This window comes from Aedes albopictus, chromosome 2 (assembly GCF_035046485.1).
Source record: "Aedes albopictus strain Foshan chromosome 2, AalbF5, whole genome shotgun sequence".
Taxonomy (NCBI): Eukaryota; Metazoa; Arthropoda; class Insecta; order Diptera; family Culicidae; genus Aedes; species Aedes albopictus.
Genome location: NC_085137.1, coordinates 345,412,483 through 345,435,632, shown reverse-complemented (window position 1 = coordinate 345,435,632; position 23,150 = coordinate 345,412,483). Strand labels below are relative to the sequence as shown.

The following is a 23,150-nucleotide window of genomic DNA, read 5'->3' as shown; positions in this document are numbered from 1 at the left end:
GTTTCAGAACTGATCAGAAAGTGGCCACTTCCCTGGGGGCACCAGGTTTCCGGAACATCCGGAGATGTGACCAGAGTATCCGAAATCTCTCAAAACATGTACCAATTGTATTGTTTTGCAATATCATGAAGTTTGATATGTCGCAAGCTAAGTTTCAGAACCGGTCAGAAAGTGGCCACTTTCCTGGGGCCACCAGGATTCCGGAACATCCAGAAACGTAGCCAGTGTATCCGAAATCTCTCAAAACATGTACCAATAGTCTTGTTTTGCAAAATCATGAAGTTTGATATGTCGCATGCTACGTTTCAGAACCGGTCAGAAAGTGGCCACTTCCCTGAGGGCACCAGGTTTCCGGAACATCCGGAGAAGTGGCCAGTGTATTTAGCATCTCTAGAAATATGCTCCAATACCTTTGTTTTGCAAAATCATGAAGTTTGGAATGCCGCAAGCTAGTTTTCGAAGGCGAATTATAGGTTGCACCTCTATCTGATAAGGAGGTTACCCCAGTACCCACGGCCATAAATCCGGAACAACGGAAAAAATCGGAACCATGATACCGGTTCCATAAACTAGAAGGGTTTTGTGCTCAACTGTCAAAATTTCACAAATTTTCGTTGTGAAACCGCTGAGATTCAGATTTTTAAAGTTTTGAAATAGGGTGCAAAATGAGGCACAGGCACATAGGTGTTAATCATAATTTGTGAAATCAGGAAATCTATATGAACAGAGATGAACCAGCCACGGGCTGAAAGTCTCTTTAATAAAGATAATAAAATCTATAAGATTCGTATCAAGTTATAGACCAAATTAAAACTGTATATAAAAAACACAGAGAGGAGCGTCCTACTACAACAATAATTTACGTTCGTACATACTCGGGAAGTTAGTCCATACCCGGGAAAAATCCGGGAATCGGAAAACTGAATTTGAATGGACACCCTGCACTAAGAGTACCTGTAATCTTTCGGTGTTAACATTTCAGTTGAACCTTGATTTCCTTAAGTATTTTTTTTGTGAAATTCATTGAGACATTGCTTGGAGAAATTGCTTTATGAATTCCTGGAATCGAATTTGGCAAATCATCAAAGGGAGTTTGTGATCAAAGCTTTATGGTTAAGTTTCTGTTTGCTATTATTTTGAATTGAAATTCTACTATTTTTGCGATTTCTTATGAGTCTCGAGCAATTTGTGAATAATGAATTCCCGAAGCACTCTTAGAGATTTTGCTTGAAAAAATTTCTGGAAGTATTTCAAGCAGAATGTATGAATAAGCTATTGAAGAAGTTCTCTGGAATGCCTGGAGAATCTCTCGGTAGAGTTGCACACCTTATTGTCGTAGAAATTCCTATGACAGCTTTACGCTGGTAGATTAAAAGCTACCGTAGTTGTTAGACTGATGATTTTCACCAAGGTATCATCAATCAGTCTAAGGATACCTCGGATGCGATGCCGATGATTATTATTTGTTGTTGCTTTTCATAGCAATTCACTTGGGAAGCATGCTTTGATTTGGCCACAATGCTACGATGATTTTAAGGAGAAACATCAGAGAATACAAATATGGCTGCCACAATGGCCGATTTGGACCCCTACTCGCGTTTTCAAGAGCACCAATCTTAAAAATTCGTTAACAAATGCGCTCGATTTGTAAAAGCTGCCTCTTTTTTACAAGTGAGCAAAGCCAGGATAAACAATTGCGGCTTGGTTCGATGCTTCGTTCGTCAGATTAGTGCCTCTAGAGTTTGTATGCAAAACTGCAATGGGATTTCTTGATGTTCCACCTTAAGGGTTAGTTAAGGGTTTTGTTTTGCAAAAAGCTCTTTTTATAGCTGTTTGCAGTTAAGACAAAATTGGATCCATTTTCTCATTTTTTTATTCTTAAGTTTTTTTTTCGTGGTGGAAAACATTGCTCGATTATCACAGAACCATTTTTTTTCGGAATTAAAAAAAATATAAATGGTTTTTGTCAAAACCCACCAGGAAAAAAAATCAGAAGATACCTTGATCCTTCCTCTAGGTTTGTATGAAAATAGCTTTGAAAATATAGCTTCGTTTTTAATAAAAAATCAAAAACTCAAAAATGAAAAAATTGGATCCATTATCGTCTTGGTGAAATTTTTTAGCCAATCTTATGCATGGGTAAATCCTTGTCTGAATCCAATCCGTTTTCCTTGATCGCAGTACGCAGTTGCAAAAATATAACAATTCAAATTCATTGTAGAAAGTTTCAGCCAGGAATGGGTCAATAAATGTATTGACCGATTACTTTCGACCATGCACAGCTAATCGCGTTCGGTAATTTTTACCGAAATCTCAACCGCTGAGCCATGCGCTGTGCGTTCGGTAAAAAAAATCCAAATTTGGGTAAAACATTACCGAAGTCGATGATTTTTTTTCTAACTGTGTGAAACAAGGCTTAAAATACTAAGCACCCTCAGACCCTCGGACTATCAGTGGGTTACAACATTTGTTATCGATTTTGAAGTTTGAGACAAATATTACCGCCTTACAAATTTTAGTGCCTTAAGGTTCCATAAGACGTGACAAATATTAGACCAAACAAGCAAAAACAAATGCCCAACACAACTTGAATCATAGCAACCTTGGATAAATGTCGGACAAACAGTCTAATAACACCTTTAGAGAAAAAAAAACAATCTGAGAAAACGATCACGATAGTCCTGTTCAACGACATAGGTTGAACTTGCTCGAAGTTGCTGCATCCTACTCTTACCCATTTGTCAACAAACAAGAAAGAGCGGGATGGAGCAAGTTCGAGCAAGTTCAACCTACGTCGTTGAACAGGACTAATATAACGATCACCCACGCTAGTTATTATATTGCGAATCTGTTCTGAAATCCGCATACCGGCCAACAACTTGTGCGCCGACGCCCCATGCGCCGGGTTGTGCGCCATACAAAATGTAAATAAACAAGTGTCAAAATGATTCGCGCCAAGAGCCTTATCTCTCTTAGGGTTCGGATCCATTTTTTGTCTGAAACATTGAACTTCCTTATGTCTGGAAATAATGTTCAACAAAGATATTATTGACGGTAACAACGCTTTTACTTCATTAAACCACTGATTAATAGTAATTTGGCGAGTGAAAAACTTGGCGCATAGGCAATCGGCGCGCTAATTGTGCGCTGGTGTGCGGATTTGAGTTAATCGTCGCAAAGTGCCCAACACACATTATACCCTGGCGCGCAACCAAGAGGTCGAAGAGAAACTTGTGGAAATGCTAAAAATTCTCGAGAAGCTCAATAAATGTCTTGCCAAACTTGTTGCGAGCGTTCAAGAATGTTTCCAACATGTTTTCGATACAGTCCTCATCCAACTCGCGACATACATTGCAGCAACCATTATCGTATCAACGTTGCTGCCATAATCACAGCTTGGCTATCGCCGGATCGCCGCCGCCGCCTGCTGCAGTTGGAAGTGATTGTTTGAAGAATTTGTGTTGTGCATGTGGTTGGATTTATCACCGGAGGAGTGCAAATAGAAGTGTGGTACCACAACCTCAGAGTTTGATAAGGTATTTCAGTAGTACCGTTTCAACGCCGGTGGTGCTGCCTAACAGTGTGAGTGACTATCCATCGACGGGTCGAGCAGGAGAAGCAAAAAGTGCAAACTGTAAAAGTGCTAGTGACGGAAACGCAGGGGAAGCATCTGCTGTCGTCCGAGGTGAATCTGGTGGCAAAATGTCGTCAAAGCCGGCCTTTCAACGATTGCCCACCAATGTGGTGCCGGAGCACTACGATTTGGCGCTGAAGCCGAATCTCAAGGCGTTCACGTTCGAAGGCAGCACGTCGGTGAAGATCCAGGTGAGTGTAGTATAGTAACACGTGCTAGCAAGCATACTTATCAATCAGTGTATCGACAGATGTATGGTTACTCCGTCCCGTTGCTTTTGTCGCCTTTGAATGGTAAAAACGGAATTGTATTAGAGGCAGGCTTCGCTCATCTCGAATGCACGACGCAACTCTACGTTAGTTTCTGTTATTGAATTTATGCATATGTCGAGAACCGTAGTTTTTCAAGGCATCAGTAGGTTAATCAGAAACAGTAAGAATCAACTATTCGGAAAATGTAAAAAAAAATAGGCAGAGTCTGAAACACCAAAAATTCATATGCTTTGGCTTATGGCTGACGTCGCTAACCGCACGACAACGAAGTTTTAGCCGTTCTATTGACAATAGATGTTTAATAATCTTGATTGTAAGAAATTAAGAAGTGGTTTTGAGTGTTTTTAATTATTAATATCAAGGGTCATAATTTGATTTTTCATATACATATGTAAAATGAAGTTAAAACACCAATTCACTTCGATCTCTTTGTTCCTAAAGCACGATTTTAACCTTCTTCATGCATTAGCTTGCACTCACCTCGCTGACATAGTGCACGTTTAGGGGTCATAATGACCCTAATGCACGACGAAGGTTGAGATTGAAAAACAAAATCTGGGAAAAAAATCGATATTTTTAACTGTTGTATAAATTTGTTTCAACAACTTACTCTGTCAAATTATTCCTAGGGTTCCAAACCACTTAGACAGTGCCTGGTATTTTGAGAACTTTTCCTCTATTAGTAAGTCAATTTGAAACCAATTGACTTTAATTTTTGTACACGGCTACTTTACGTATCTCATTGCGTACCAAAAACCATGTCAATTGGCTTAAATTTGACTGAGTTACAGCAAAAAAGTGCCCAAAATAGAAGCCCTGCCAAGATGGTTCCGCTTCCCTATTTGGAAGATGTTGAAATATTGCTGAGAATGCAAGATTTGTCTACCGTCTTACCCCTCTGGTTCGACATGTTTTAATACGACACTCAGAGCCGTAGCGTGGGGTTGGCCAGGTTGGCCCCCGCCAAGGGCGCCAACCTCAGAGGGGCGCCGAAAAGGCCTAAGGCTAGAAGGAAACTGGATGATGCTAATTATAATTATTATGTTTTATAAAGAACACTTTACCAGATGAGTTGACATTCGTGTTCAATCGGATGTTGCTTATGTTTTCTAGAATGTTGTCAAGATTTCACTGTTTATAATATTTGAGATTGATAATATGTTTTTTTTTTCATTTTTCAGTACATATTCTCAAAACTCAGATTCCTCTAGTTTATTCTAAGCATTTACCATGATATGAGCAGGGAGTTTATCTACTATTTTATTTTGAGAAACCATTTTCAAAATTCTAGTTTCTTTCTAAAAATTCCTAAATATTCTCACTGGGGATGTATTGAGATTACTTCTGAGGGTTTTCTTCGCATTCATTGAAGTATTTATTTTATTCTTTTAGAAATTCAGGAAGTTATCTAGAATGTTTTTTCAGGAATAAGTCAAACGATTCCTCCTGATATTTCTCTAAAGATTTTATTAGATAATTTTACCTTAGTTATGTCAGAGTTTCAGCAGATATTCTTACAAAAAAATCTTTCAGTGATAAATTTGTAAATTTTCTTGAAGGATAGCCTCAGAAATTCCTCCTACTTCTATTTCACATTTTTTCCTGGGTTTCTCCTGGAAAATCTTAAAAAAGGTTCTTCATAAATTTTCCAGAATTGTCTTCAGAAATCTTCCTAAGAAGATTCCTACAAAAATATCTACAAGGTTAACTTTGAAACCCTTCAGTAATTTGTACAGAAAACCCTGCAGAGATTCCTTTCGAAATTCCTGCAGGGATTTCTTCAGCAATGCCTTTAAGCATTCGTTCAGAAATTCTTCCTGTTTTTTTTTTAGAAAATATTTTATAGATTTCTTTAGTAAATAATTTGACCAAATATTTTTTCAAAAAGTGTTCTATAGATTCCTTCAGAAAAAAGGCAACGACAATATTAGAGCTTGGAAAATCTTCAAAAATTGTTCCATGTTCACTAGAGATCCAAACATTTCTGGTAGAATTTCCATGGAAAACATTTTATGAATTTCATAATAAATTCCTTCAGAAAACCGTAAATATAGAATTTCTTCAGACATCACTAGGTTTTCCGTTTGAAAATCTACCATTGATTTGTAACAAAATTTCTTTAAAGAATTCGATTGAAAGCTTCCATGGATTACTTCAAAAATTTCTCTGGGATTTCTTCATAAAATTTTCTACGGATTTTATGTAGAAAATCCTCAAGAGATTTAAGAAACTTTTACCGGGATTCCTTCAAAAATTTCAGCAGTATTTCCGAAATTCTTCCAGGGGTTCTCCACGAATTCCTACAGGCATTCCTTCATGAATTTCTTTACAAACTACTACAGAAATTTCTGTAAGAATTATTACATGAATTCCGTTGGAAATTCTTGCTGAAATGTCTCCTGGATTTTCAGATGAACCGGATATTCCAGCAGAATTCCTTCAGAGATTCCTGCATAATTTCCAACAAAAGCTCATATAGAAATTTCTTCGGGAATACCTCGAGAGCAGAACCAGCTGTATAGCAGTTTCTTAAGCTAAACCTTGCTTCAGAGTGGTATATTGCATCCTACAGCAAAAAAAAATTAGGTGACATCCATTGAACAATAAAAGAAAAACTTGAATGAAAAGTACTCTAAGAAAATAAAAAATCGAGGGACAACTTGTTTTTTCGAATCACCAAAACCCAACTTTTAAACATTAAAAAAAAATGAATAACTACAATCTTTTTAAAAAACACAATCACCAATTGACGTGGGGCGCCAATCTGTATGCTTGCCAAGGGCGCCATGGGACTACGCTACGGCTCTGACGACACTTTTTAATTCTTACCCCGCTTATACGACACATGTCGAATTAAAAAGTGTTCAAATGTCACAGCGATGTGCACTGTAAATGCAAAACAGTTTAATATTGCGCTTATACTCGCACCAACAGCAACTCCTCTTGCAGCCGCAAATTTCGGAAGTTCTGAGTTGGTGCTATTCAACACCCAAACCGCCTGGAGGCCAACCGGAATGAACTGAGGATGGCAACAATCGTAGAAAGAACGAGCTTTTCATTCGCGCCACCGCAATATTTGATAAAATTATGTTTCATGACAAATCCGGAAATCAAAACAAAAACAAAAATAGAGTTGCCAAATTTCAATGAGCATGGTGGTGTAGGGTGACCAGTTTGTCGAATTAAAAGTTTACCCCGGTTATACGACAACAGTCGGTGTATGATTTGAATCTCAAACGTAATTTAAATACAGTCGTTTAATAATGTACTCTCATTTTTGTAGCCAAAAACTTATGTTAAATATAGCCTACTGAGGAGACTTGATCCCTGAGGAAACTTGTTCCCCCCATATTTTCTCGGAATCAAAAACAGTTTTCTTCTAGCATATATTTTCCAAAACAACATCTGGACAGACGACAATGTTTTGGCTACAATTGATTTTAATTGTGTATTGCATTATTTTTTAATGGCTGATGGTTTGTTTTCAGAATTTTTTTCAGGCGATTCCGAAAAATCTCAATAACTTTGTGAAGATTGAACCAAATCGTGTCAAAATTTCACAGCACATAGTATAAATAAAATACAGGTCGGACTCGATTATCCGGGTGACTCCAAAATTATTTCACCCCGGATAATCGAATCACCCGGATAATCGAGCCATGCTTCTTTTCTTTTATTTTTGATGTATTTCTATCAAAAACTGTTCGCTAAACATAGAAGCTTACATACATGACGTTGTAGTGGCTAAACTTAACGTCTGGTATTATTATAACCATGTTTTTTAAAAATGAATTTTTAGCTGAAAAATGTGAAAAAAATGAAACAAATTTTAAACAGGCTAACTCCTATTTACAGGTGTTGTATTTGATGTTTCTCACATTTTTTGACATATTGTAATCTAAAAACTTGTAAAACAAAGCAAGAACAAGTTTTTCCCCGGATAATCGAGCCATTTTTTCCGGATAATCGAGCCCCGGATAATTGGGCCCCCGGTTGATTGAGCCCCCGGATAATCGAGTCCGACCTGTACTATCAAACGTATTTATCCAAATAAGGTTGTTATATAAATATTTTAATTAATGTAGCTTAGTGTATACAACAGTGACATGGGGAGACTTGATCCCTCGAGGATTACACACACATTATATGTACATGTAAAAAATAAAATTCTATTTGGAAGCCTCTATTTACTCGGAATTCTCGTATATTCAATAATAAAACGTGTCAGATAATTATTATTTTATTACACACCATTGAAAGGGGGATCAAGTCTCCTCTTTTTCAAAATACGGCATATCCTTAACAATTTAAGAAAATCTTATAATTTCAAATACACCATATTCATAAAAAATGTAAGAAAACTTGAAAAGAAAATGAACAGGAAGCTTCTGGAGTTATTTTCTCTTTAAATTAAACATGTGCTCAAAAGGGGATCAATTGTGACCCATTTTGAAAAATACATCATAAGACATGCCTCCATAAAAACACACTTTTGAAAACTTTAACAATAATTAAAAGTCCACCTGTTGTGTATAAACTTGCAAAAGATGCTCACCTGCCATTCTGTACGAAAAATGGATCTAGCTTTGTGTTTTTTCTTAATGTTACAGGCAAATTAAGAAAAAGGGATCAAGTCTCCCCAGTCTCCCCTACTGAATCTCTTTTTTATAATTATTCATAAACTTTGCAAAATAACAATATCTCGAATGTCAATTTCTTGATTTTGCTTTGGCTGACCAAGCCATGTGGGAAATTACACTGTTGAAAATGCTTTGACATCCATGTGCACAAAAGAACATGTGCTCGATGAACAAATTGAGATTTGAAATTAGGAAAAGAAATCCACGTACTCCGGTGAGACTCGAACTCACGACTCCCAATTCGCTAGACGGGCGCTTCTATTCCTTCAAGCTACGGAGTCACTCGACTATCTCCGTCGCCAACAGGCCTAGAACTGAACTCGATTCCCCAATCGCACATGGTTATCTTCTTTTCACAATCCAAACCCCCTTCGGATGGGATTAGATGAACATGTAACACATTGTCTGTTGTGCACATGTATGTCAAAGCGGGAGAGGAAGTTATTTTTAATTGTCGAGAGCTTCGGGCACTGCCTCCCAATCACTTATTGGTATGGCAATTAGTGTGCAGTCGGACTCTCGACGGGTCGGTCCTCGGTCGACAGAATACGGGAAGGGTGACCGTAGCACCTTACAAATGTCAATTTCTTAATTTTGCTTTGGCTGACCAAGCCATGTGGGAAATTACACTGTTGAAAGTCCGTCTAGCGAATTGGGAGTCGTGAGTTCGAGTCTCACCGGAGTACGTGGATTTCTTTTCATAATTTCAAATCTCAATTTGTTCATCGAGCACATGTTCTGTTGTGCACATGGATGTCAAAGCATTTTCAACAGTGTAATATCTCGAATATTAAATCTTCCGAGTTCGTCAGTGTAAGGTACATCGAAATCTTATCCACATTTTGAAAGTTGTTGTTATTATTATTATCTTTATTTACGAGATTTTCAGCCTTAAGCCGGCTCATCTTGGGCGGATGACAATTGTTCTATAATATTACTTATTGTGGAATATTTTCTAATGAAAAATTGCAAAAGTTTCTAGAACTTACACATAAAACAAGTTGACCAAGATGAGTAAAAAAAAAATGCTCAGTGAAATGACTACCTGGTAACTCAGCAAAAGTGGCGTTTTTAAGTTGATTTTCAGCAACACGTTTTCTGAATCTCCACAACGAAATGTCAAATTCATTTAGATCTATTTGCAAGTCTCTTAGATATCGCGGTATTGGGCATGAGCATATATGACCGTACAATTCATAGTTGCTACTCCGTGATTAACCGGAGCAATCGAAATTGCGCAAAAAAACCAACGAATAGGGCTTGGGACTAGCTTATCATTATTAATGTACACAGCTCGAGAACTCGCAGCTATAGCAAGGTCAATAACGGTGCCGGCCACGTCCTTACGGCATCAAGGATGGGAAGGAACGTTAGTAAGACCGAGAATCGCTGCATCTCCACGTTTGTCTCAAGAAGAAGTTTTTGTTAGTAGGGTAGAGTACATTGTTAGGTCAGGGAGTACCCTATGGTTGGTGATGTGACCTGACAATAAATCAATGTATTATCGTCGCAGCACCAAACCGAAGTCGTCGCTTGAAGCATATGCGAAGTTGCGGCTGCGAAGTAAATTTGAATCTTCTCAAGTAACCACAAGCATTACATCATTGCACGAATTAGACTTAATATCAACCTTTGCATATGAGCATATGAGTAGTGTGCGAAGGGTGTTTTAATTCTATTATATTGAATAAACATATTCTAAAATGCATTATGTATTTTTCAGTGATTTATCAGAATGTAATTACATGGATTCTATTACATATGACATAGTCGTTTTGCCGTCTACAGCAATGATTGAGACAGAAGAACAGTTTTCTTTCAGTTAATGAAATATTTGTTGTTATCACTACAGCAGAAACAGTCCAAGGCGCCAGCGCATATGGAACTCATCTAGCGGTCTTCAACACTTCTGGTTCGACTCCCGACACGGCAACAAAAAAATGATGGTTAAAACATTCACGTGGGGGCATTAGTACCGTCGATAACGAAACGGTGCTAAAAATAGATTTTTGTTTTGGTTTTTCGTGTTGCACGTATTAAGCATGTGCAAATGCAAATGTACAGCACTTGCATTTATGTCGCTTTAGCAATGGCTGTCAACGTGCTGCAATATGTGGCACTAATTTGAGTTTAGTGGGGCTCTTTTTGACTTTAATATTGCTTCAATGAGGTGTTTAAAGTAATGCAGCATTATATACACAATTTTAAATATAAATATATGGCAAACCTTTAGTCCATTCAACACAGAAAAGAACTGAACGCGATACTTAACCTACACGTACTTGGGAAGAGGCAAAGTTTCCTATAAAACCTTTTGATTTTGTTGACTGCAGACTTGTTGACTGCAAATCTGCTGACTCAAGGGGCGATTCTTCAACTTCAGCATAATAAACGTGCACAGCCCACACTCCGGAAGTACTGATGATCACAAGGGCGCATTTTACGCGCAGCTCGAACGCGAGTACGATCCCTGCCCAAGCCACGACGTCAAGATCATCATAGGAGATTCAAACGCTCAGGTAGGCCAGGAGGAGGAATTCAGACCGACGATTGGTAATTTCAGCGACCACCAGCAAACGAGCCTGCAAATCATTGATTTCGCCGCCTCCAAAAATATGGCCATACGTAGCACCTTTTTCCAACACAGTCTCCCTTATCGTTACACCTGCCGATCACCACAACAGACGGAATCTCAAGTCGACCACGTTCTGATTGACGAACGGCACTTCTCCGACATTATCGACGTCAGGACCTATCGTGGTGCCAACATCGACTCCGACCACTATCTGGTGATGGTCAAACTGCGCCCAAAACTCTCCGTCATCAACAATGTACGGTACCAGCGACCGCCACGGTACAACCAAGAGTGACTGAAACAACCGGATTGCACCTCAGCATACGCGCAGAATCCCGAGGCCGCGTTGCCAGACGAGGGCGAGCTCGATGAGGCTCCTTTAGAGGACTGCTGGAGTACAGTGAAAGCAGCCATCAACGACGCAGCCGAGAGCACCATCGGATACGTGGAACGGAATCGACGGAACGAATGGTTCGACGAAGAGTGCAGAACAGGCGGTAATGTTGCAGCAAGGGACTCGACGGAACGTGGAACGTTATAAACAGAAGCGGAAACAGCAGACCCGCCTCTTTCGTGAAAAAAAAGCACCGCCTGGAAGAAGCGGAGTGTGAAGAAATGGATCTGCTGTGCCGTTCTCAAGAAACACGGAAGTGCTATCAGAAGCTCGACGCAGCCCGCAACGGCTTAGTGCCGCGAGCCGAAATATGCAGGGATAAAGACGGAGGCCTCTTAACGGACGGACGTGAGGTGATCGAAAGGTGAAAGCAGCACTTCGATCAGCACCTGAACGGCGTGGAGAACGTAGGCACGGGAGCCCACGGCAACGGACGCCAATGCAGCGGAGGACGGAAATGAACCAACTCCCACGCTGAGGGATGTTACGGATGCCTGCCATTCACCAGCTCAAAACCAACAAAGCAGCTAGTAAGGATGGTATCGCAGCTGAACTCATCAAGATGGGCCCAGAAAAGTTGGCTACCTGTCTGCATCGGCTGATAGTCAGGACCTGGGAAACCGAACAGCTACCGGAGGAGTGGAAGGAAGGGGTAATTTGTCCCATTTACAAGAAAGGTGACCATTTGGAATGTGAGAACTTCAGGGCGATCATTATTTTGAATGCTGCCTATAAAGTGCTATCCCAGATCATCTTCCGTCGTCTGTCACCGAGTTCGTGGGAAGTTATCAAGCCGGCTTCATCGACAGCCGGTCGAAAACGGATCATATCTTTACCGTACGGCAAATCCTCCAGAAATGCCGTGAATTCCAGGTCTCAACGCATCACCTGTTCTTCGACTTCAAGACGGCATACGGCAGTATCGACCGCGCAGAGCTATAGAGAATCATGGACGAAAACGGCTTTCCTGGGAAGCTGATTAGACTGATTGAAGCAACGATGGACGGAGTGCAAAACTGCGTAAGGGTTTCGGGTGAACTATCCAGTTCATTCGATTCTCGCCGGGGACTGAGACAAGGTGATAGACTCTCATGGCCACTCTTCAACATCGTTCTGGAAGGTGTGATGCAACGAGCCGGGCTCAACAGCCGGGGAACGATTTTCACAAAATCCGGACAATTTGTGTGCTTTGCGGATGACATGGACATTATTGCCAGAACATTTGGAACGGTGGCAGACCTGTACACGGTCGGACTGGTGGTGAATGCCTCAAAAACAAAGTACATGCTGGTAGGCGGAACCGAACACGACCGGATCCGTCTGGGTACTAATGTTACGATTTTTTTTCCTCATCTGTAGAGCCTTTTAACAACTGCGTCCATTATTTAGGAATATTGTGGTATGACCCATATTTAATTTGGTGATAGTCAAATATCCTGTCACAATTATGCTGTGATGGACAATGGTTGATGTAACACCTGATCCCAACTAGGCACAACTCGTTTTATGAAGTTTATTACCCTGTTGGGATTACTTCGCCAAATTACCAAGGGCTCCAGAAACCCTTTATCAAAAACCGCCAATCTCTGATTGGATAGTACTCCACAGTTGCAGAGTAAATGTTCAGCAGTTTCGTTTTCCGTTTGACAGAAACGACACTCGGAGGATTGGATTTTTCCAATCTTACTTAGATGATATTTACTCGGGCTGTGACCAGTCATCAGACCAGTAATTACCCTGAGATCTTTTTTGTTTAGGTTTAATAAGGACCTGGCTTTTTCTGCACTGGGTTTTATAAACCTTTTCGCTTGCTTGGATGTATCCGTGGCATTCCAATTAGATTCTACCGTGGACATTTCCCAAGTTTTTAGTTTCATCCGGAGAGCACACTCAGGAACTCCACAGAAAGGTTCAGGGCCTACAAAGCTTGATGCTGCACCCTGTCTGGCTAAATTGTCGGCGTTTTCATTTCCCAGAATTACACAATGACCGGGCACCCAGTATAAAGTTACCTCGTTCCTACTGGCCAATTGCTTCAGAGAAATAATGCATTCCCACACTAGCTTTGATTGACAAGTAATAGTAGTTTACGCAACAAGGTGCAGAATGAAGATTTTTACAGCACGAGATGTACACTTATCCAACGAGGCTTGCCGAGTTGGATAAGTACGACGAGTGCTGTAAAAATCGAGTTCTGCACCGAGATGCGTACAACGTTTTTTGAAATTTCATAAATTACCACTTGAGGATAGTTTTTAACAAAACTTTTTCATCAAACTGGACACTGATGTTCATAGCCATGTTTAAGAAAGTCTGATCATAGCAGGTTATGCTGTACAGTTGTCACAAATTTTGAAACCTGCGTCCAGAAAGCATCAAGAACTTGATCAAAACTGAAAACAGTGCTGTAATGGTTCATTACGCAACGCAAATCAGTGCAGTAATGAACCATTACCGCACTACTAATGTGGGAAAGTAGGCCTTTTCCTGGTAGATTTGGTTGAGGTAAAACAGCCTATTACGATGAAAAATTGCAAAAAAAGCCTTTAGCGCCTGACTGTCCGAAAATATACAGATCTTAGCAAACCTATAATTTCTTTTCAGACAAATGTTGGCACACTCTAGAATGGCTTGAACTTCTGCTTGAAATACAGTGGGACTGCATCCCATTGGTATAGCCTTACTGATACCAGGGCCGAAAACACCGGCTCCTGTATTTTCACCCATCTTGGACCCATCAGTATAAAATACAATAGAACCTGGACGTATACTTGGCCCACCAGCATCCCAAACATAGCGACATGGTTTCACCACTTTGAAGGGAACATCATAGTTGGTCTTTGTTATCATCCAATCTTCTACTGTTTTTATGTCCATGTTTAATTTGAAGTCTTTGATGATCCTCAAATGTCCCACAAGATCCCCATCTAGTACATTATTGTAACGGATAAACTGCAGGGCACTTTTTGCCGCTTGTAGTTTAACAAATTGATGCAAAGGCAGTATATTGAGAAGGGCATCCAAAGCAACTGATGGAGTGCTTTTCATTGCTCCTGTAATCGATATACAAGCAAGTCTTTGTAGCTTACCTAGCTTCCCTTGAGAGGTTACCTCGTTTGTTTTGGGCCACCAAACAAGTGAAGCATAAGTAATCTTAGGCCGGACTATCGCAACATAAATCCAGTGAATGATGTTTGGTCTAAGACCCCAGGTTTTTCCTAGGGCTTTGCTGCAGACCCAAAGGGCATTCGTACCCTTAGTTCAAACATTGTTTAAATGTGAATTCCAATTCAGTATTTTGTCCAAAGTTACCCCAAGATGTTTAACTTCTTCCGAGAACTGAATTTGAACTCCATTTAACACGGTGCCCCCCAGACCGTTATTATAAAATAAAAATGTCCATCAAAACTAAGTTCAGGGATCGAATCCTGGTGCCATTCTGCACCTCTGGGCAAATTTTCAAAATAATCTCTAGGAGGAATCTCGAGAAATCTCGATTTGATGTTTTATACTAAGAAATTTCAAAGAAATCCTTGTTCAGATTGGATAATATCGCTTAAATACCTACACAAACTTTCCCTAAAGTGTTCAAAGTTGTTTCAAACCCGTATTTATTTAATAACGTTACTTCAATTATACATATTTACTACTCACGTCAACTGACTTACCAAATATTTGGCAGTGTACAAAAATAAAAAAAATAAGATGCAAAAAACGTTGCTTGTCATGTGTGCTTTTGGTTACCAACGTTAGGGTTAGCAAGACTGGAGTAGGTCTTTGAAGGCAGTTTTCTTAAAATGAATAACGTTTTCAGTCACAATAGTCGAACACAAATCAGGCCAAACATTTCAATAGGTCCTATCTGCATTTGAGAGGCTCTCTTTGTTCACTTTCTCTTCCAATTATTGTAATGCAATGGTACACTTTTCAACTATTTTTGCAGTACAAGTCAAAAGACGATTGCTTTGACCATCATTCAATGCAAGGAGACAATCATAATACAAATAAACAGCTGAGATATTAACGAAAGAGAGGGAAACCAAAGAGAGCCTCTCTTTTGCAGATAGGACCTTTAGACATGTTTGGCCTGAAATTTATACTTTTTTCGATATTGCTTAGCATTTTGAACAGGGGCGTTCAGTGTTTAGTAATTGTATTGTTCCTTGCTGTAAATGCATCGCTCCTATATGTGGCGAGTATGACACATAATCGATCCGATGACCGTAAGGACGTGGCCAGCGCCATTATTGACTTTCAAATGTTGAACTCTCGAATTGTGAACATTGAAAATGGTTAGCTAGTCCCAAGCCTTGCTTTCATTGGTTCTCTGTGCAACTCTGGTTAATCACAGAGTAGCAACTACGGTGTGTACGATTATCTTTGATTTGCTTTGCCTAGAATTTTGAACATTATTTTTTGAATGAAAAGTGCTACATATTCTTGCACATGAACACTAGAAAATTACTGAGAAATATGTGTTAAATAAAGATCTAATAGTACACCAATTTTGGAAGAACAGGAAACTACGACGTATATGTAATAACATGGGACATTATTTATATTGGGAAACATAAAAAAATGCAAAAACTCTAGTTCTGGTATACTTTTTGAGTTCCATTTTCTGCCCCCACTCGCATAACAGTCCCATTTGACTTTTCATCACTTTTGAGTTAACGTTATGAATAGTCATCATTTTTGATGTACTTCAAAAACAACAATAAAAATTACGAATTTTTATGTCAATGTGTGAAAAAAATATCAAGTTATGAGCGTCCCATATCAAAAGTACCCGCATAACAGTCCCATCATGGATTTTTGTGATTTTCAGACGATTTAATGAGAAAATTTACTTCTTCAATGAAAAATCGCTTGTGGTCACCCCTTGGTCCCTAAAAATAATTCGATGAATGATTTCTGTAGCAAATTTCACGATGAATCAGATCTCCGAAGACCTCAAAGCGATGCGAAGTTCATGGAAAAAAGTTATGAAGCCTTACCCGATCGATAAAATGACGAGATTTGATTATTTATTGTTATTCATTACATGTTAAACAGCGCTTCCATGCTATTCGGTTTTCAGTCAATAATTTTTCCCACATATCTTAGAACCCTTTGCGGTCTTCGGAGGGTTGGTTCCACGTAATATAGTAAATATGTTGTAGAATTAAGGAAAATTTTAATGTATAACACTGGAATGTGTAATATGTTCATAAAACAATAGGGAAAAATCTCTTTTTAATGCTTACGTTAAAATCGATGCATGGCTTGGAAAAACATACTTCTGTCAGTTTAGTCAGTTAATTGAGTTTGGTGAGTAGTAAATATGTATAATAAAAGTTGCGTTGGTAAATATATACTGGTTTGAAACAACTTTGAATACTTTGGGGACTTTTTTTTGTAGGTATTTAAGCGATATTGTTGAACCTGAACATGGATTTCTTTGAAATTTCTTAGTATAAAACATCAAATCAAGATTTCTCGAGATTCCTCCTAGGGAATATTTTAAAAATTTGCCCAGAGGTGCAGAATGGCACCAGGATTCGACCCCTGAACTTAGTTTTGATGGACATTTTTATTTTATAATAACGGTCTGTGGGGGCACCGTGTTTAAAGAAGGCTCAATAAGATTTAGTTTCAACCTTCGAGTAAAAGGTACTATTACAGTTTTTCAAGGGTTTACGTTCAATCCCTCCTCTCGGCACCATTTGAGGGTAACATTCAACGCAGATTGTAGCCGGCTGGATATCGTGTCGTCATATTTTCCACGTACCAGAATAGCTACATCATCTGCGTATCCAATAACCTCAAAAACTTGATTAATAAGCTTTTTAAGGAGTTCGTCCACTACCAAAGACCACAATAAGGGCGATAGTACTCCTCCTTGAGTACAGCCCTTCACAGATCTGACTGATAGTTGCGCACCTCCAAGAACGGAAGAGTTTTCTCGATCTTTAAGCATCGATATTATCCATTCGATAATGCATTTATCCAAGCACCTTGCTTCCATTGCTGAACGCATTGAGCTGTAGGATGTGTTATCGAATGCTCCTTCAATATCGAGAAAAGCAACCACGGCTATTTCCTTGGCTTGAAGCGATTTCTCAACTTTGCTGACTAGCGACTGTAGCGCTGTTATTGTAGATTTGCCTGTTTGATAAGCAAATTGAAACTTGCTAAGAGGCATTTCTACTAAGCTGGTAGACTTGATAAAGTCATCCACTATTTTCTCCATGACCTTTAACAGAACACAGGAAAGGCTAATAGGTCTGAAGGCTTTAGGTGTTGTTTTATCCCTTTTGCCAGCTTTTGGGATAAAAACAACACGAACCTTGCGCCATGCCTTAGGTATGTAAGCTAAAGTGATACTGGCTCTAAATATTTCGGTTAGGGGCGGACCAATCGCTCCTTTCCCTTGTTGAAGTAACGCTGGAGAGATTCCATCTATCCCAGCAGATTTGAAAGGTTGAAAAGAACTCAGTGCCCATTCGACCCTCGATGGCGTGAAGATTTCACAGGCTTTCTTATAGGTATTTGTCGACCATACATGGTTTACCTTGTCTAAGTCCTGATCTTCAGCCGAGTAAGGAATCGACCCCGGAAAATGAGTCTTTATCATCTCTTTCAAAGCTTCAGAAGAATCGACAGTAAAACTGCCATCTTCCTTTTTGAGGCTTCCAAGACCATTAGAATGGTCTTTTGAAAGGACTTTGTGGAGCCTTGCAGCTGCAGGAGCGTTATTGATGTCTTCACACACCCGTCTCCAATCCTTTCGTTTGGCTAGCCTCAGTTCTCTGTTATATTCTGTTAGGGCTTTTTTGTATTGAACTCAATCAGAAGTAGCCTTTGCTCTATTGAACAATCTTCTAGATTCTTTCCTCAGTTTTGCTAGCTTGTCATTCCACCAAGGGACATCCCTGTTGGATGACCTCTGTTGGATTGTGCAGCTAGCATGATATGATGAGATCATTTTATCAATAACCTCATCAGAGGCACTTTCCAATTGTGAAACAGATATGATCTGCTCCCATTTGTATGCATTTTCATGCGTTAAGTAAAAGCGATAGAGGTCCCAGTTTGTTTTTCTTGGGTTTCTAAAACTTTCAATTAAATTTGATCCGGCTTTATAATCAAACCTGATGTGTTTGTGATCTGACAATGATTCCTCATCAGAAACATGCCAGTTCACATTTTTTTCCGACAGCAGGTCACTGCAGATCGTAAGATCTAGAATCTAGGGGTTGAGAAGTTCAAAAAAAATGACCACGTGGTTTATGGACAGCCCCATTGTGGCGTACTATTGTTGATTATGACTTATGTGATGTTGAACAAATAAATGTATGTATGTATGACAGATCCAAACAGGAATATAAAAAAATCTATTCCGATTGGACTCTACCGACCTTGTATGAAAGTGAAAAAAAAATGAATGGATCCCTTCGACATAATGAATGCCAAAATAACGGTCCAATGTGGTCCAATCCTACAGCCGACGATGCTGGTTGCAGCGAGCAGAAGGAGGATATAGGTACAATCAGTCGTCTGCATTGTGTCGATGAAAAAATGATAAATGGTACCTACCTACCTCGTAGTAGTTCCATTGACCTTTTCTCGGAAAGTGAAAAATCCTAAATTGTTGCGTTGTCTCGACCATGTGTGGACCTGTGGTTGTTTACTACCAGTTTCAGGTAAAAGAAGGTAGAGATTATAACGGTGTTTGCTGTTCTTTCAGGCCTTTCACTGAAGAATATTTTTTGTTCGTCGTTTCATGAAAAATATTTCGTTTGATACCTACTTTTTTTGTTGTTCGTCGTTTCATGAAAAATATTTCGTTTGATACCTACTTTTTTTGTTGAAGTGAATAAAACCCTCTCAAGTGTTTGTGATGATTTGTCTTCTTGTTAAGGTGACGTCGTTCAAACTGGGATGTAGCCTGATAAAAAAAATATTTACTACGAGTTTTTTTGTGATAATTGACCATTTTTGGATTCGTAGATCCTCAAAATTCTCACGATAGCAAATAACAGGAACAAATCAAAACAACATTTCCTGAAAACGACAACAGTGAAAGTAAAAGTTTAGCTCATATCTACTCTAATAAATCAGCGCACTCTGGGTTGAGACCCCATGTCAACCGGTATAGCAGTGGGTGTCGCTCAATGATCTTTTCTCATAGAAATTCCGCCTCTCCGGTCCTTGTCGTTGCTTAGTCACGTTGTATTATGGTCAATGGGTTCCACGTAAACCCGTTGTCGTCGTCGCCGTAAGTCATCGCGCTTGCTGTCTGTCGGTCGACCTACCCACGTTTCTACACCAAACGAGTCGTGAGAGCATGAGTGAGCATTCCAAAAAGTTGCGAATTCCACTCCATTGGAGCTGGTCGAACCGACATAAAAGGCCATCCCCGCGAATCGACTCCGCTGCCGGGTGCGCTGCGCGCGCGGTTTGCTCGCTTTGCAGCTGTTGTTATGAACACCTACCTACCTACCGCGCGCGCGCCGTTTCAAGTGAACCGCGCCGCACCGACGATCAGAGTGTGCTTGCCGCAAGCTGTGGATTTGATTTCAGTTGGCGAGCCCGTGGTACGTGCCGTATTCCACTTATCGGGCTTTCTTCTTTCCATGTGGGCCAGTGGTCTAGAATATAGGGTTTCTTGATTGAAATTCTGTAGCAAATAAGATGGTTCTTGAGCGATAGCTTTCTCAAAGTCCTAAACAACTTTGTATAGAAGAGCCGCAGTACACTTTCCAGATTGGATGGTTCACATGAAGAGGCATTAGACCGGCCCACATTTGTATGAGACGAAAAAAAAGTTTTCAAAATTCACGGGGCACCCTCTAGAATCGTGCTTTTGGATGAGAAGAACAATCTGTGAAAGATTCAGCTCAATCGATTAAAAAATGAGCTGGAGCAAATGAGTTGAAGGTTTGTATGGGATGTTCAGTCGAAATATATGGGAAATTGCATGACTTCCAGTCTCTGATACGGCACGCCGGTTTGGCGAGTTCGATTTGGCTCAGAATTGAAAGAATGGTAGCTGAGACCCTAAGGAAGAACTTTGTAGAAGACCATATCATGATAAAACTTAATTTAGTTACGGTTTCAGCTAACGAAAGCAGAGTGAGGACATATTCTTCCGTTTACTCTCGGTTGTTACATGTATCACGTGTTTGCCGTTCGAAACCTGCACTCTACATCATAGGCGGCTATGTTGTCCTTCATTATTTCCATTGCTCACGCACGTGGATGGGTATCGAGACACTGAAAATTACATAGCTGCCCAAGTAACAATTTTAATTTTATCAAAGTTTTTTAGCGATTCAAAAACCCTATACATAAAACCATTGATGCCGACTTGAAAATGCTCTCGAGTTCTTGTATGCCTCAATAAGCCCACGTTCTGGCTAGTTGGCCCAGTCTTATTGGGGTCTACAGGACTTCGTATGCAAACCGGCTTAGGATTTCGGGTTGTATCATAGTTTTATCAACCTTCTAAATAAAACCATCTTCTGACTTGTCAAATAATTGTTTTGATTATTTTTCACTCTCAATGTTCGATCGTCTGAATAAATTATGCTTGATTGTTTATCCAGCCATCAATTGGAAAGATGCAGATATAGAATTCAGATTTGTTTTCCTATTTAATACGTGTCAGGAGACATGCCGCGGAAAATTTGTGGTGAATGTGACTGTGATAATGACAAAAACTAAGTGCGCCACACAAACTATGCATAATTTGGAAGTTAAATGCATTTTATTTACTCGGTGGAATTGGGTGCAAAATAGGTTTTTTCAACACAGCGGAGTTCTAAAGACATTATGTAATTTTTCTGACAAAATAAAATGACAGAAACGTGTTGTATGGTTTAATTTGATCTTAAGCTGTACGTGAAATCATAAAATTGAGTAATGATTTTTCTGTATTTACATAAATTATCCCGACTAGGCGACATATTTTTCTGATAAAACTCTGTGTTCCTGATGATTCCTCCAATAGGGCCAACCCTCCTGAGGTGGTCATAACTTAGCTCATGATAGAACTAGCGGTTTTATCACAGCATTTTTTTGGTTTATGTTACGGCCACGAAATCTTTTGTTGGTTTTATGCATTGCCTCACAGTTTTGTGTATTTGTTTACAAAAAAAATCTCTCCGACAACAACCGCAAATGCAAGTTTTATCGAAATGGCATATAATTAGTAACAAAACCAATTCATGACCACTTGCAAGTCTTTAAATGACGATGTTTATAGCAGAAGTTATATGATAGTTTTATGGAACGCCAAAGGTTCAAAGTAAAAAACTACCACATAAAACTAATTTAGAACATCTAGCTTTTTCACATGCTCGTATAAAACCGGGATAAAACATGAATAAATCTTCAAGGCATGCTGATTGTTACTTGGGTGCCTATGATGTAGCGCGCAAGCTTCGACCGACAAACACGTGCTGTATATAACAACCGAGAGTAAACGGAGGAAGATCCTGCTTTCATTAGCTGAAACCGCAACTGAATTAAGTTTTTTCATGGTTTGGGCTTCTACAAAGTTGTTCCTTAGGGTATCAACTACCATTCTTTCGATTCTGAGCCAAATCGAACTCCCCAAACCGGCGTGCTGAATGAGACAATGTCCATCGGGACAATGTCCGAAGATGGGCAACATCGCGCCCGAAACCGGTCGACAGAAAAGGTAATTTTTTAAATCCTTGACGATTGTAAGAACGGTAAGTGTTATGTCTTGTCTCGCGTCGCGTCTTGTGAATGTCAGTTTGTTCTTACGTTAGCGCAAAATATAAAAATGAGTGTATCATCAATTCCTTTAACAGAAGTTGTCCCACCATACAATCGTCTTCTACTAGAGACGTGCCATGGTGGAACTTTAAACTGGATCGCCTTAGAAAATTTTCCCGTAAAATGTTCAATAGAGCGAAACAAACGGGAGAATGGACTCAGTGTAGGAAAGCCCTGACTGAGTACAACAACGAAATACGAAAATCTAAAAGAAAATCTTGGGTTCTGACATGTGAAAACATAAACAGTACTCCTGTAGTTGCTAGACTACAAAAAACGCTTGCAAAAGATCATGCAAATGAATTGGGAAATCTGAAGCGTGACGATGGAGCTTTTAGCAGAACTCCTTGTGAAACTTTGGATTTAATGATGGAAACCCATTTTCCAGGTTCGGTTCTAAGTGTGGATTCCAATGATACTATATCTCTGGAAGGTGAAGGATGTCCTAGTGTAAACTCAACGGAGTCAAATAGTACAGTAAACACCGCCCCAGATTTAGCTGATGAAATCTTCACGAAGGCCAGAGTGGAAAATACGATAAGATCTTTTCAGCCTTTTAAATCTGCAGGAGTTGATGGGATATTTCCAGCACTGATTCAAAACGGAGAAGCGGTGTTGGTTCCATCACTAATTGAGATGTTCAAGGCTAGTTTGAGATTGAATTACATTCCATCAAAATGGAGACTTGTAAAAGTTATCTTTATACCAAAAAAAGGGAAGCGAGACAAGACGCATCCGAAAGCGTATAGACCAATTAGTCTTTCTTCAGTTTTGTTGAATTCTATGGAAAAGGTTTTGAAGGATTTTATCAATTCTTCTTACATAAAAGAGCATCCCCTGTCTGACT

At 39.5% G+C, this 23,150-nt stretch overlaps 1 protein-coding gene across 3 annotated transcripts in view; it reads left to right on the top strand.

Annotated features, from left to right (window-relative positions):
• LOC109430897 (puromycin-sensitive aminopeptidase) overlaps positions 1–23,150 on the top strand; it is a 70,823-nt gene that overhangs the window by 32,322 nt on the left and 15,351 nt on the right. For 2 of the 3 annotated variants that reach the window (XM_062852654.1, XM_062852655.1), the window contains exon 3: positions 3,358–3,825. In XM_062852654.1, coding sequence (XP_062708638.1) covers positions 3,358–3,825 — 468 coding nt within the window. Of the gene's footprint in view, positions 1–3,327; positions 3,826–23,150 lie in introns of all 3 variants that reach the window. The other variant, XM_062852653.1, reaches the window with a different exon arrangement.